This window comes from Pinus tabuliformis, chromosome 9 (assembly GCF_031772625.1).
Source record: "Pinus tabuliformis cultivar Carrire ecotype Pingquan chromosome 9, CPIR1, whole genome shotgun sequence".
In the NCBI taxonomy this organism is placed as follows: Eukaryota; Viridiplantae; Streptophyta; class Pinopsida; order Pinales; family Pinaceae; genus Pinus; species Pinus tabuliformis.
The window spans coordinates 392,676,786-392,693,335 of record NC_142307.1 but is presented as its reverse complement, the minus strand read 5'-3'; the positions used below and the strand labels follow the sequence as shown (position 1 = coordinate 392,693,335).

At 40.2% G+C, this 16,550-nt stretch overlaps 1 protein-coding gene across 3 annotated transcripts in view; it reads left to right on the top strand.

The window, feature by feature from the left end:
* LOC149148792 (uncharacterized) overlaps nucleotides 1-16,550 on the top strand; it is a 309,870-nt gene that overhangs the window by 50,648 nt on the left and 242,672 nt on the right. Inside the window, exon 2 of one of the 3 annotated variants that reach the window (XM_089439852.1) lies at nucleotides 12,441-12,675. In XM_089439852.1, coding sequence (XP_089295978.1) covers nucleotides 12,480-12,675 — 196 coding nt within the window. In that variant the 5' untranslated portion in view covers nucleotides 12,441-12,479. Of the gene's footprint in view, nucleotides 1-12,331; nucleotides 12,676-16,550 lie in introns of all 3 variants that reach the window. The other 2 variants (XM_089439850.1, XM_089439851.1) reach the window with 2 other exon arrangements.

Below are 16,550 nucleotides of genomic sequence, written 5' to 3'. Positions count from 1 at the left end.
GTCAGTGCTTGGTGGAACCTAGGCATGTACATTGGATTGCAGTGAAACATATATTGAAATATCTGCATGGCACTATAGGTTATGGATTGAGATATGTATTGAATGGTGAACTACAATTGCATGGATTCATTGACTTAGATTGGTTGGATGTACTGAAGATAGAAAGTGTACTTCAAGATGTTGTTTTAGTTTGGGTTCCATTATGATATCTTAGATGAGTAGGAAGAAAATGTTTGTTGCACTTAGAACTGTTGAAGTTGAATATAATGCTGCTTGTTTGGCGAGTTGTGAAGCGGTGTGGCTTTGGAAGTTATTTGCGAGATTGTTTGATCTTGTGCTGGAATAGATCATGATATATTGTGCAATCAAAGTTTATGAAGATTTTTGAGAACCCAATTTTCCATGACAGGTCGTTGCACATCAAGATCTAGTACCGCTACATCCAGAGCATTTTTAAAAAAGGAGCGACGAGGTTCCAACACATCTCTACGGATGAGCAGGTTCTTGATATTTTTACAAAGCCTTTGCACTAGATGAAGTTCATTTACTTCAGAGATAGGCTTGGAGTGGTTGAGATTCCCTCCCTTGCTGAAAAGGAGTGTTGATGTTGTAGCATCTATGGGCTTGGATTGCTCCCTTAGGTCACGGGGTTTGACCAGGAAACCATGGTTTATGGTTGGGAGATTTGCCCTATAAGCATTAAAGCTTGGATTGCTCCCTTGGTCATGGGGTTTGACCTGGTAACCATGGATTTTGGTTGGGGATATTGGCCCAATAAGCCTCAATGAGTGGATTGCTCCCTTGGTCATGGGGTTTGACTTGGAACCCATGGAGTTTGGCTCAGTAACCATCAAGGCTTGGATTGCTCCCTCGGTCATGGATTTTTAACCATATTGCCATAGGGTTTGGCTAGTGGGTTGAGCTTGTGCCTCATAGTATTGGGCAAGTATTTACCATTCATGACATGTGACGACATGTGGGAATGGTAAATGGGCCCCGGGTTCACCTTGGGTCAGGTGGGGTTCTTGACATGTCTCCAAGTGACTTGTTGAGTTGGTGACCCTAGGACTAGTGGGTGACTAGTTCCTCTATTGGATGTTGATGCGGGGATGCTTTCAATCTTTCAACCTTTTCTTGGAATGGAGAAATTTTATTCATCATATGTACATTTGTGGAAGTCAAGGAGAAATACCTCCCTGGCTAAGAGGGAGTGTTGAAAATATGTAGCTATGGTCGGTATTTGAAGCCTACAAGTCAAAGGAAAAATAATTATTATCCTTGCTGTTCAAGTCGACCCCAGTTTGACAGGTCAGCCCCACTTGATGAGGGGTTTGACCCTTGGTCAAAACCCACTCGATTGGATATGTATATATTGACATTTAACCCTCCTCATTAGATATCACATCAACAATTCAGATCTATTCAAGGAGTCTTCTATTCATACGTGTGAAGGAGGAGAGACAAAAGTTTGAATAACTTTGAATCTGTTTGACCAATGTTGACTTGGAGTTTTTTGGGCTATTTTGGACAAAATCTTTGACTGGTTGATTAGATCAAATCTGAAGGAATATTTGATTGAATGTTTAACTGAATTTCTGGGCAGAAATACTTGTGTTGAATGAACTGTATTTGGCTAGCATTGACCGTAGGTCAATTGAGGCAGATTGACCGAAGTTGTAGGGCTTAAATTTTGCCTTTTTGACCACAGTTGATCAAGAGCAGCAAAGGTCGAAATTCAGCTTGTTAACTAGATTTGAAGTTTGATTTTCTCTCTCCTTTGACCAATTTTGACTTGGAAAAGTGGTATGGTTATTTTGACTATGTTTGACTACAAATTTTGATTTACAAATTGATTGAATTGGACAATTTCTCCTAAGAAAAGGTTGTTGGGGTTTTCCCAGGGTAAATTTTGTGTCTCTTATGCATCTTTATTTTATTGTGATCTCTACTGCCCTACTATATTTATGATTGAAATTTTCTGGAGTGTAATTGCTTAATGATTTGACATGTGCTAAGAAGATAAATTGTATCATTGTAAGTAATTATCTGGTAGAAAATTGTGCTTGTCTTAATTGCACTTAAAAATTAACACACCCGTGGTTGTCAATATGCTTCTTTGGAGGCCTGGGTACCTGTGGGTGAGGTGTCGAGGTTATGGTTGTGGAACTCCTTGACAATCACAACATAAAGTCTAGTGCAGATAACCAATCATTAGGTACAATAATCATTTTTGCATCTAAGTGAACCAAGTTTGCATGTAAAGGTCTATTTAACACTCTAAACAAGGCTTCCCTTCCAAAATTGAGGCTTTGAACTTGCAATGGTGTTTCCTCGCTAGGTAGGAGTGGCTAAAGGACAACCCTATTAGGTGTTTCTAGCCCCCAAGGGGAAGTAACATTTCCTCAATCCACCCTTCAATCAATAGGTGTTATGTGAATAATGATGACAACGGAGGGGAGAAGACTTCATGGCCAAGTGCCATGGTCAAAGGGACCAGCATGATGGGGATCCACATCCTAAGTGTATAGATGTGGGAGGGAGCAATCGTGGATGGATGAGTTACCAATCTGGCCTTTGTTTTTCCACCCCTCTTCTGTGCCTTTTACTTTTGCTTGATTTTTCTTTGTATTACTGCTCATAGCTCAAAGGGTTAGAGCTTGCTTTGTATGATGTATAGCAATTGTATTACTCCTTAATGATGAGGCAGCTCATTGCCCATCGGGGTTGGGACATGCAAGGGTTCCTTTCTTGGTGTATAGGAGCAAAATGGTTCTCAGGAACCGGGTGATTGTTATCGGGAAATCTAGTGTCCACTCGGAGTTGCTAGTCCCACTAAGACTGGTAGCTATCTTAGAAACAAACAAACTAAAACTACTTTCGCTTTCCTTTATGAGAAGTAGATAAGAGGGGAACAAAGGACACTAACCTCAGTCTTGCGCTTGGTTCCTCTCCCTTCTGACAGATCCTTGCCGCTTTTCCTTTGTCTACCCAGCTTCAAAGAGCACCCGTGGGATCAAAGCAGCACAATACTATAGGAGAACATAGATCTACAATCATAAACAATATAGGACCAGATATATATTGACCACACAAATGCATATATCATCAAACATACAAGAATGTGGAGGAAAACTTGAATAGCTTTATTAATATCAAGAATAGTAAAGAGGATTACAACCAATTGTTCTGACTCAGCGTCATCCTCCCAGCATGAAAGCCCTTCTTTACCTCATGAAAAGCTTAGATCACCCAACACTATGATATTCCACCAAGAAACCAACAGCACTTCCTTACAAGATACAAAATTCCAGCCTCCGGATCTCTGGGATGAGGGATCCATATATAGATGATTGCAGGGGGGGTGAGTCAGCTTTTGGGATTTTGAGTAGTGTCCTCTCTCTGATAGTTCTTGATTCCACTTGGAGATTGATGATCTCTTACTCATCCCTGGGCGAATTCAGAGAGGCAAGTGTCATAGGAGAAGTTTTTGGAAGATTCCATGACGATCCACCTTGCAAACTGTCTCTGCCATTTGTCTACTCTCGCCCATCGCACCCTACAGAAGGGCTTTCCAGTATGCATCGCACCCTTTTCACTGAGCAGGTGAGATGCATCGCACCCTCTGCACTGGGCAATCTGTATGGTCCAGCTTTGACCAGTTCTGAGCAGTTTTCTGTGGAGAACTTCTGGGAGATGATGTAATCAGCTGACCTTGTTCCTTTAGGGTGTGAAGCAACACTTTTAGGGACTTAGGAGCCCTTGGTTTATGGACATGTATGATTGGGGTTGCAGTGCCCAAAAATGTCTATAACAGTTGCCCCCTAAAGCATGAGGTCGTTAATCTTTTGATGTCGGGTGAAATGCTTTATCATGAGGATCCGAAGTTTTTTCGAGCTGGAAGGCGACCTGTAATAAGATACAATACAATACATTATCTTCATAATATTTTTCATGATCTAGCTGAGGTGGGCATTCCCATGCTCAGCTTTATAAATTCATTTTCATGTACATAAGACAGACAACCGTCTGTGTGGCAGACTGATGATTCTGATAGAGCCATCATCCTTTGATTCGGATGATCATCTGTGCAACAATGATGTACATTTGATGTCTTTATTTTCCTGAATATATCGCAACCCGGATGGATGAAACTAGATCCGGGGTCTTCAAACTCATCCAATCTTCACTCAGAGTACAAGTCGATCCATTTGAAAGATGTTCTGGAGTCGAACACGGAAAGACCTCGCCTGATTACCAGCCAATGATGCAAGCTGTTAACAGACGCGAGAGGAATCACCGATAATGATGATGACCATCAAGGTACTACAGTACAATTCGCGTGGTGTGAAAAAGGGACTTGGATTCGAACACCACGTAAAGTCTTTCGGTCGAAGGCTATTGATGTAAACCTGTCGCCGGAAGTGAGAAACTTGCCATTGAGGCATGCAAGCTTCAAAGTACTGAAAGGGTTGTTCCTAAGTCGACTTCTTGGATAATGAGCCGATGTCAACAAGAAGCGACCCGTCGTAGGAAGGCCTTATTGAATCCCACATCTACGACACGGAACGGAGTAAATGATTTTTGGAGGTGAAAACGATCTGATGATACAGGGTTCAGGGTGGCGGTCATGAAAGAATGGAGCGTGAATGTATTGCAGCGGATGAGACACAGGTGAATTCTCTGAGCGACTTCTCTTGAACATACCGACGACACTGACATGGATTGGTAGTGTTAACCCCAAATATGGATGGTGCGATGGACCAATGGTGATATGACCGGTGAACGGAATAACCCAACCCGACTCGGATGTGGAGTGAAAGTGTCATGTTCAAGAGTGACTTGCTACCAATAAAGTTTCTTCAAGTTTTCTTCCCAATTTTTCCCCAGTCATTGCTGACCAGTACCTCTTTGTTTTTATCAAGCTTGAGGAGGATAACATATGCTTGTTCTATAATTTGCCCTGCGGGCAAACTCGTCGCTATGTTTTAACGAGCCTAGCGATAGTGAAACTCCTTCTTGTCTATATGGACAAGTTTGTCGCTATTGGTTTTAACGAGTTTAACGACAAAGATAACTCGGTCCTTTTCAATTTTAGAGAGTCTGAAAGGGACGTAAAGGAAACTCCGATAATCCTTTTTCGTCATATAATCCCTTAAGTTCGAAAAAGTATAAAACAATACGAAAGGGATGAATTTTCGATAATTTTAACGAGCCGAACAAAACAAGCGCTCGATCTTCTTGTGTAATAATCCCTCAGGTCCAAAAAGATTAAAATCTAGAGGAGGGATAGCTTAAAGGATTGGTTCATTTTTTAATGAGCTTAAACTCTGGGGGAACGTTTGCTCATTGCTAAGGTTTAATTTTTAACGAGCTTGAACTTCGCATAAAAACTGCTCGTGCCAGTCGTATAATAAGGATGTCTCATCGATAGGTTCAATTTTTAGGGAGCTTGCACCATTCGAAACTTTGCTCCGGATCCTTTCATTATGCAAGCTAGGAACGACCAATCCTACGAGTTTAAAGGGTTGAGAAACTACAAACTAAGAAAATAAATGGTCGCTCTTTACTTCCATGCAAAAAGGTTTGCATGCCCCCAGGCATAGCGAAGTAGAGTTTCCAGGTTACCATATGAAAGCTCTCGCATTTGCAAGATTGCTCCATCCGCGTTGCAGACAAAACACTTCCTTGGCGATGTCTACCGAAATAGACAAAGGTGAGTGGCGCGGTCGCCTCCACTCACATAACTTTGACGAGGGAATCTTATTCCAGTCTAATCCCATTTTCCTAAACGGACGGGTGTGTCAGACTAGTCATATATCCTCCACGGAAACCTACCCTATACCCAAGGTTTTCTTGCCGAAACAGACCAGGGTGCATGCCCCTTGGGTTTCAGTCATGTCCTCCCGAATTACTTGCGCTCTTCAAGTGGACGGACTAGAGATTGATGAGACATTCCTTGCGTGAAAGGACCATTTAGGGATGGCATTTGACTATTAGCCAGTGTTGTTAAAATCGCGATTTTATCGGAAAATCGCGATTTTTTCGCAGTGCCGATTTTATCGCGATTTTTACCCATAAAAATCGGCATTTTTTTTTATACACGATTTTTTCGAAAAAATCGAGAGTTTTTCAAAAAATCGCGATTTTTTCGAAAAAATCGCGATTTTTAACCAAAAAATCGTGGGGGCTCAAGACAGCATAGTTTTATAACTTTTTTTGGGTTTTTTCATGCAATGTTTTTTGAAAGAAACAAATAATTTTTGAGTGGGGTAGCTTAATGATCAAGTCTAGGCCCTAGTATGGATATGCTATTCATGGTAATGTTAAATTCTTAAAGTAAAAGTGACATTCTCCTTAATCTTCATTTTCATCCTTTTACTTAAATTTTTAACATTACCATGAAATGACTCAGGATGTTTGAGAGTGGTTCCAGCCTCATTGGATTTCATATGGAGAAAGTAGAATTTTAGATTTCATTTAAAATCCAGCAGACTTATCAGTTTTTCAGGATTTCAGGATTGGGAGATTGTAATGTTTCCAGGTGACACCACCTGCCCGGGCTACCCCTGCCACCAGTAGAGGACGTGGTCTACCTCCTATAGCTCCTACTTCTAGTTCTTCAACGTCTAGATCACATCAGACTCCACTGCCATTTCCACCTGCACGGGCACCAGCATCTTACATCTAGAGGGAAAGGGAAAGCTGTGGCATTTTCTCGCAAGAGGGGCAGAGGAAATCAATAGGATTAGACTTTCATTTTATTGTATATGACATTATGACATGATGAGATACATTATCATATTTTTTGTTGATATTTTGAGGCTGAGTTGGGACTCAGGACTTACTATTCAGGACATGATTCAATGTTATGTGTGATTTTAGCGCTAGAAATGATATTAAACATCTTATATATTAGTTTTTTTATCATATTTATGTGTCAATGTATTTATTTTATGTTGTAGATGGTTTAGATATTAAAAAAATTGAAAAAAAATGAAAAAAAATGAATATTTTTGTGCCAAACGATTTTTTCCCGATTTTTTCCCGATTTTAACGATTTTTTCCGCTTTTTTCCCGGCGCCGATTAAATCCCGATCGCGTTTTTAACAACATTGCTATTAGCTATGTGTGAGCTGGGGAACGAAAGTTGGTCTACGAGTTGGACCACTCGGCCTTCAAGCGGAAAACACATTACTCTAAAGAGTGAGGAGACAATGGTCCCCATGCTATAAATATAGTTGCGCCCAAGGAGTAGATTATAATCTAGAGGTCCTTGGACTACCATTATGTTCATATAAACGGTTTTGCTTCTCAACGTTATGGGCACATTGGGAAGGATCCCTAACGGTTGACTGGTTCCTTTGTCGAAGCTTGTCAGATTTCTCATCTCAGGCAGAAGCGATGGTGAACCAAGCGCTTCCCAAGCAGTTGAGGAAAGGATACTCACAGAGGCCCCTTCATTTATGATGGTACCGACCATGATCATTTTGTAAGCTTGTACAATGATTCAGAATGGTACATTAGCCGGTAAACGGGGTCTACCTAGTAGATTCCAATCGAAGGAAAAATTACTAAGTTGCTTGGAGCTGGGACCGAATAGATGGTTGGATATGACTCTGACGAACTTCCTTCCCGCGGTAAAGGAACGGGTAGATTGCCCCCATGTTCATCGGAGTTTGTGTTTACGAAAAGAATTTGAATGGTGTCATTCTCATTCTCTTCGGCGATTGTATCATCTAAAGATGGACCTTCCGAAGACAAGACCGGGTCAACTGCCGCCTCAACCTTTTGACTTTCGTCTGGCATGGATTCAGCGGGTTTATCTTCAATGACAGATGCTTTAACCGACCACAATGGCGTGTCGGTCGGATTTTCAACTAGTGATGGACTCGACAAGAGTTTCTTGTATCTAGGAGGAAGCCGTAGCGGTGAAGCAGAGCGGTCATCCAAGACTCTTTTAGCTTCGTCTAGGAAGGGACAACGGTGGACGACGTGATCGCCTTCACACAGTTTACAAGGAAATTTATATTTCCTTTTCTGTCCAAATGCTTCGCTTTCACTAGTTGATGGTGTACTTTCAACATGATCTTCAGAGGTTGATGACACCGGATTGTGCAAACGAGGAGACCAGTCCCTTAAGATCTGAGGGATGCAAGGACAATCTCGATGATAGTGGTCTCCTTTGCAAATGACACATGGAGATTTAGGCTTGGGCGGTGCAGTGTGTGGATTTTCACTAGACGATGCCCGATTACCCCTTTTCGCCTTTGGCTCCTTCTTCTTCTTCTTCTCCTTCTCAGTTACTTGATTTTTGGCTTTACTAGCTTCATCAAGCGAAGAGGAAGGAGGAGAGGGAGAATTGGACGAAGTAGAAGGTTGGGGGGTAACTTTAGTATCATCTAGTTGCTGACTCGATTGCTCAGGAATCACGGTGTTCTGAACGACGGAGGTCGAGAAGAGCCATATTGGCAAGCCAATTGTCAATCTTGGAAGCGACAATGTGGCCATATGAGGTGCACAAACATCTCCCCAAGAGGAGAAATGATTAGGATTTCCTCCAAGGGGAAATCCTTGGTTGGTGGACTCCATTTTCCTCAACCTAAGACCAACGCGGGAATGGTGGTATTCCGATTAAAATAAATTTTAGACGCTTTGACACAACTTGTTTTTTCAATTATTAAGAGTTGAGAAAAAACAAAAGATGACTCTAGTCGCCTTCGATTTTTAATGAGCCTGAAGTGACAAGTGCTCAGATGGACCTTTTCCTTTAAGGAGTTTGAAAAGGAACGAAAGGGACTACTCTGGAAATCTAGACAGAGGGATTACCAAACCAATCGCAAAACTGCAGAATACTTTTTATGGTATGGCAGTCAATCTTCCCGAATGCTGTGTTCAGTGCATTGCGATCGATAGGGCGGTAGATACGGCTTCCTATGGATAAAGGATATAGCCTATTGTGGTCTCCCAATATATACTCGACGGTACGTGGGAGCAGAAGTCCATACTGGAACTTGTCGTCTCAAAGAGGAGGAATCACCCAACCAACAGTGAAAGGGACAGTTACCAGGCTTTACGACGCCGGAATACGTCTCTAGCCTAGACTTCTGATGTTGTGCGTTAGGTTCCAAAGCTTTTTTAGGTTCATTAAATTTATTTTACAGTTGATCTTTCTTAAGAGATTTGCCTTTCAGGTTCACCGCGTGATGTAGATGTACAATTCCTAAAATGCAATCTAAGATGATAAACAATCATTTAATCTTCTTTTTGCAATGAAAATCCTAGCTACTAAAGAAAGAGAGATGATATTCTTTCAACATAGAGCAGAGAGCACACACTAGATGCACTGTCCTAAATCAAACCAACAAGCAGTCTAAATGCAAATGCACATGCATGTATTTGTTTTCAGCTTTCTTAATGTGTGAATGACAAGAAGAATGCTAAGTACAAATCTGAATTATCTTTTCAAAGCGACAATACTAACAAATTTCTCTTCAAAAACGAAAGGAAGATAATGACGACACTTTGCGATTTTGAATTGAAAACTGCTTTCGACACTTGAAAAACTACTAATTCAAATCAAATACAAGAGTAACTGTATAATCGACCATCAAGAACAATAGAATTCTTTTCTTTGACTGAAAACGACACTTGCGACACTTCCAAATCAAAAGACGATAGTTTGATTATGTTACTTCTTTGTAAAAGAACTGAAAATGGTGCACAATACATAAAAACATTCACAATTCTTTGTACTATGGAGGCGGAATCATGCAAAGGAAGGGAGTTTCCACAGTGGTATACTGATCACAGATAGCAAAACTCCTGAATAGAGCTGAAGAGAGTGAAGAAAAACCAAAGTCTGAAGGCAAAATTAGCCTTTTCTGACCATCGCACCTGTTACACAGGGAAACCAGTATGCATCCCACCTACTGCACACGGGAGGTGCGATGCATACAGACTTCCTTGAAGAGAGGGTGCGATGGTACTAGTGCGAGACTTTTACTTGGTCTTTGGTCATAGTTTGCAGCTCAGTTCAGGGATTTAGGCCGAGCAAGTGATGTTCAGTAAATATAAATCACAAGGGCTGATCTAATGAGGTTACTAGAGCCACCACTAGGGCAATTAGAAGGTTTGCAAATCGATTGTTCAGTTTATAAACAAAACCCGGAGATAGACTGAAGCAACATTGATCTACTTTGCACTTGCATAGCAAATGCAGTTCGAAGGCTAGCTGGCTTGACTTCAGGTTCCGTCTGTAAGTTTATAAAACAAATAAATATAGACAAGCAAACAATCTATTCGCTCCCCAGTGGAGTCGCCATTTTGTTATTGGGAAATCTAGTGTCCACTTGGAGCTGCTAGTCCCACTAAGACTGGTAGCTATCTTAGAAACAAACAAACTAAAACTAGTTTCACTTTCCTTTATGAGAAATAGATAAGAGGGGAACAAAGGACACCAACCTCAGTCTTGCGCTTGGTTCCTCTCCCTTCTGACAAATCCTTGCCGCTTTTCCTTTGTCTACCCAGCTTTAAAGAGCACCTGTGGGATCAAAGCAGCACAATACTATCGGAGAACAGAGATCTACAATCATAAACAATATAGGACCAAATATATATTGACCACACAAATGCATATATCATCAAACATACAAGAATGTGGAGGAAAACTTGAATAGCTTTATTAATATCAAGAATAGCAAAGAGGATTACAACCAATTGTTCTGACCTAGTGTTATCCTCCCAGCATGAAAGCCCTTCTTTACCTCATGAAAAGCTTGGATCACCCAACACTATGATATTCCACCAAGAAACCAACAACACTTCCTTACAAGATACAAAATTCCAGCATCCCGATCTCTGGGATGAGGGATCCATATATAGATGATTGCAGGGGGTTGAGTCAGCTTCTGGGATTTTGATTAGTGTCCTCTCTCTGATAGTTCTTGATTCCACTTGGAGATTGATGATCTCTTACTCATCCCTGGGCGAATTCAGAGAGGCAAGTGTCATAGGAGAAGTTTTTGGAAGATTCCATGACGATCCACCTTGCAAACTGTCTTTGCCATTTGTCTACTCTCGCTCATTGCACCCTACAGAAGGGCTTTCTAGTATGCATCACACCCTTTTCATTCAGCAGGTGAGATGCATCACACCCTCTGCACTGGGCAGTCTGTATGGTCCAGATTTGACCAGTTCTGAGCAGTTTTCTGTGGAGAACTTCTGGGAGATGATGTAATCAGCTGACCTTGTTCCTTTAGGGTGTGAAGCAACACTTTTAGGGACTTAGGAGCCCTTGGTTTATGGACATGTATGATTGGGGTTGCAGTGCCCAAAAATATCTATAATAGCGATGGCCATAATGGGTGAGGTAGTGCTTGTGCTAGACTTTTGCCCATGTGCTAATGTGATGTCCTGGCCATGTTTTGCATATTGATATTCTTTCTTTTATTTTGCTTGTGGCCATTATATGCTTTTTCCTTTTCTTTTAGCTGCATCAACCTCTTAGGGCAAATTTTTGGGCCCTACCTAGGTATGTGGATGTATGAGTGCCGAATCCCAAAGAACCATTGGTTAGTTGAACCCAAAGATTGGAGGTGGAATAAGGGCTTGTAATGTAAGATGGAACCTGGTATGGAATAGGGATAGATGGAACACGCTATCTTAATTAGGGATTTCCGAGTAGTGCCCCTCTTATACCCATTGGGACATCAGGGGAGGTCCCACTGGACTAGGGTCAAAGATTAACTGCCCATTTAATGTGAGGGAACAAGATCACGGTCAAAACCCCTCCTTCTAGTTCACCCCAATAATCCATATCAAAGTCCAAATACAAACAAGCATAAGCACCTGATTGCCAAATGAATAAATTACCTTCTGATTGGAGGCCTACCTTCGTCCATGTGCTCTCTCTGGATGGTTGAGAAGACAGATGACTGATGTAGGTGGCAGAAATAAATTGGCACATCATAAGCTAGTGGTGGTTGTTAGGGGCTGCTGGCTGGATGGCTGGATGTGAAGTGGGGGGGGAAATTTTTCTCTTATGGGCTCACCCACTTTTGGTGGGTAACAATTGGAAAACATAAAAGGGAAACATAGATAGGAAAATATAATCTTATTTAACCTACATACATTCAGAGGTGCTTAAATTTAGATCAAAGGCATTTTATTTTATTTTCCTGAAAATAATGGCTATAGGGATGTTAACAGAGTTAAACTAATAAGATTGTAAATTTGAGTTTGTTAAACTAGGTTGTGTACCAGTATGTGTGTGTATGTATTTCCAATTAATGACAATTAGTTGTATATTTTTAATCTATATTTTCTTCATCAGATGGTAACACAGACTATATTGTACAGACAATAGATTCAATATTCTGAAAAAGCAGCTGGAAGCATGTAGCAAATCCGTTCAACATGTTTTCTCTCATTATGGTTGGCAGCAATCTGAAGCAGAGCAACTGGATGGCAATAAGTTAGAAATGAAAGATGGCAAAGCTCATTGTGCCAAGCCACCTAAATTGGATGAACAACTGTCCTCTGGGCAGGAAATATCTACTGATAAACAAGGTGGCAATCCAAAGGACTTGAGTGATAAAAAATGGAGCTCTCAACTAGCATGGCTTAGCAATATTATGGAGCCAGCTTTACAACTCTACAAGCGGGTTCTGCCACCAGGTTTAATCTAATTTGGCAAATATTTTTCCTTGTTTTCTTTGTTTGTGTTAGAATTTTTCAAAAACAGTGTTTCATAGTTTTGAAGTTAAGAGCATGTTTCATAGTTTTGAAGCTAAGAGCATGTTTCATCTGGAAAAATCATCTATAGTTTAAATTTAAAATTTAAAATAATTTATATGAAAGGGAGTTTCTTTTTCATGTAGTCTGTTAGTTTGATATATTGTAACTAGTGTTGTATGCATTTACTTAACTATGATTTAAACTTTTCTATAAAGTATTTCATAAGGTAACGATATTTGACTTTGTACTCTGTAGTATGTGAATGTGCACAGTGGTTATGAATCATGATTATATCTTAGTTTTGATGATCACCTACAAGGCATGACATGTTCTTAAACTAGTCCTAGACATTGTAAATAGCCACCCTGTGTATATGATAGATGGACACCGCATCCTTCTCTTGATGGATTAATTTTTTCTTTTATATCATCAATGGCTCTACCTTGATGCTTGCATTGGAATGATCTAAAGTTTGTCGTAGTAGTTTCAACTTCTTAGTGTGTTTTCCTCTGCAGAGCTTCACTGTTTCAACTTACCAGGAATAGGGTACTGGAATTTTGTGCCTTCTTCCTCTAGTGGAAAGTGGCTCTACTATTGTTTTTAATTTGCTGACCTTTAGTACCTGGAGGAACACACCATTAAAAAGCAAATCATTATAGTGGAGTTAGCATGTATCCAAACAATAGTTAGAACTAGGATGCCTGTGAACCTTAACTTACTCATTTTAACTACTACACACCAATTTGGAAAGGATTATGACCATCCCAAACTTTCAATAAGAGCCCCACCAGCACTGCTATTCCACTAAAATGCATATGCATTTTGGAACATTATTTATAGATTTTTGAGAGATAAGGATGTGCAATATTGTAAGGACTTGGAAGTGCCTTTTCAACTGCTGTTTTGAAGTTAACTTGGATCCAGGTCTGAAGCCCTCCCACTTACTCATTTAGGTGTTATTATCAATGTTCCACTGAGTTTCCGGGACGGGGAGACACGGGAGTGGGGATAGGTACAAGGGGGGTGTATATAAGCAACCCCAAAATTTAGGGAAATTTCAGGGAAACGGGGGGACATCAGAGTCATACAAATTATAAAATTATTAAAAATTTAATATATAAAAATAAAAAATAAAATCCCAACAATATGTCAATAACTAAGTTAGTAAATAATAAATCTTAATAATTATGAAATGTACATCTAAATATGATCATCATTTTGTATTAGACTATTATGAATCAGAATTATCATTTGACATTTCTGCAATCATCAATGTAAATTTGTAAATCTAAAAGTAAATTACTAAATTGAATCCATCATTTGACATTATGCAATGTTCCATCTAAATTCATCATTTGGCAATGGGCATTAATATTATGCAAGGTACATCTAAATTAAATTAATCATTTGACAATTGAAATTACACAATGCACATCGAAAAGTAAATTCATCATATGACAATGACATTACGCTGAAGTCTAAAATAGCCATAGAATATTAAACTAAAAGTAAACATAGAAAGTGGTGAAATACTAGTAAATTTCTCGAACAATACTTAATAATAAATCATAGCTCCAAGTCACAAAATGAAGATCACGACTCCAAATTGTTAATCTAGGTTGTCATTGATGTCAATATGGCAGTGTTTGTGATGGCAAATTCTTGTGACATGTGTGGTTGCTCATTGATGCCCATTGATCATAATATTGCTCATGGAGGATCCAAGGATTTAATACAAACATAATAGAAACAATGGAACTGAGGAGGAAAGATATCGGAAGCCATTAGAAGAGAAAGAGAAAGAGTAAAGAGGAGAAGCCATGAAGATAAAGAGTAAGAGGAAGAGTTCATCAGAAGCCATCAAGGAAATAGGTTATCGCATATGCCCGAGGGTAAGTGCTATCGGAAGAACAAAGAGCAACAGCGATATCGGAGGAGCAAAGAAGAAAACACTGGAGGAGCCATATCGGAAGTATCACATGTAATATATGCCTAAGAAGAACCGAAAGGAAGAAAATAGTGGAGGAGCATAAACAGAGTTATTGGAGAAATCGTATCGGCAATATATAATATCGACGTTTTCTATTATATGCCACTGCTCAAAATCCGTTGATTGCGATATAAGTTGCAGACCCGATGGTCCTATTACAACATGCCCTAAAGAAATATCACATCCGCCATATCGCTAACCTTAAAACCTTGTCACATACAAATCTGCCGATTGCGATATAATATGTGGACCCGTTGGACCATTAAATTCACCTTAATGAAATATTGCGTCCGACTATCGGAATGCTCATATCGCAAGTCATAAGGGATGTATATCCAAATCCTCTGATTGCGATAACATTGCGGACCTACTGCACCATTATAGCATGACTTAATGAAATATCGCATCCGCAGTAATCGCAAACTTTCAAAGGGATGCCAAAACGTCGATTGCGATATAATACGCGGAACTGATAGCTCCATAGAATATACCTTTATGTCATATCGCATCCAGGTATCGGGTAATCATAAGGTTTGCAATCGCTGGACATCCGATTGCGATAAGACTTGTGAACCTAACTACCGACTGCGATAGAGTAATGGACCTCGGACCGCCGATTGCGATAATATTGTGGACCCGATTGGCTTATCAAAAAGTAGTCTATTGAATATCGCATCCGCTCCGTCGAAGTAGGGGCATCGGCTATGTTATATTGGAAGACAGAGCATGTGCATAACTTGTAAGACCTCCAATTTTCTCATGAAGGTTGCGATTGCAGGGGTAAGGTGATGACGTGGCAGGCCCTCCGATATATTTTAATATACCACCTCATGCACAAGTCGGCCCCTCCACCAATGAACCTTACGTTTCATTTATTGGCAAAACTCATATTCATATATATATATATATATATTTATACAAGTTGAAACGCTTCACTTGAGTTAGGCATATCAGGCATCTATCACAGAGAACAAGGAAAGTTCACAACTTGTGAACTTGAAGAAACAGAGGAAGTCGAAGGTCTGGCGGACGCAAAAGGTGTAGCAGAAGACGAAGGTTGAGTGAAGAAGGAAGTTGAAGACAGAGCGGGAGGACAATCTTTTGACTTGATTCATTTTGGAAGGATCAGACCCAAAGTGAAGCCATAGCGCAGGCATCAACTTGTTGCAAAGACCTAGCGCAGATATCTTATTGAAAAACATCCGCAGATCTTGGAGACTTTATTGAAGATCATGATGCATTGTTGAGATCATCATGAGGTAAACTTTGCAAACTCTATTGGACAATATGAAGAATTGTGAAGAATCCTTCATATGAAGACAGGTTGTCATTGATGATGTAGTATGGAGACTACAGTGAAACTGTAGATTGACAGAATTCAACGAAGAAGATTTTGGGAGTAGAGAATTAATATCAAAACATATCTAGACAAAATATAGCAGTGGGTTGGAGCCCAGAGGGTTGGTGCCCTGAAGGTTGGAGCCTCGAACAAACAAGGTAGGTGCCTTTAAGCATAGGGTTGGAGCCCTAGAGGATCAATGTCCTCAAGAAACCAGGTCGGAGTCTGTACCAGAAAAGAGTTGGAGCCTCTAAACACAAGGTTGGTGCCTTGAGAAGATAAGGTCGGTGCCCTAGAGGTTGGTGCCTCACAAAAGACCAAGTTGGGGCTTGGCAATAGGTTGGAGCTTGGAAGTTTGAAGATCGGTGTCTTCATCAAGGGTTGGAGTCCTATATATACTGTACCTAATGTATTATAAAGATTATATTAAGAAAAGCATTTATTCCTATTGTTCATTTTGTGTTCCCAACATAATTGATTTAACTG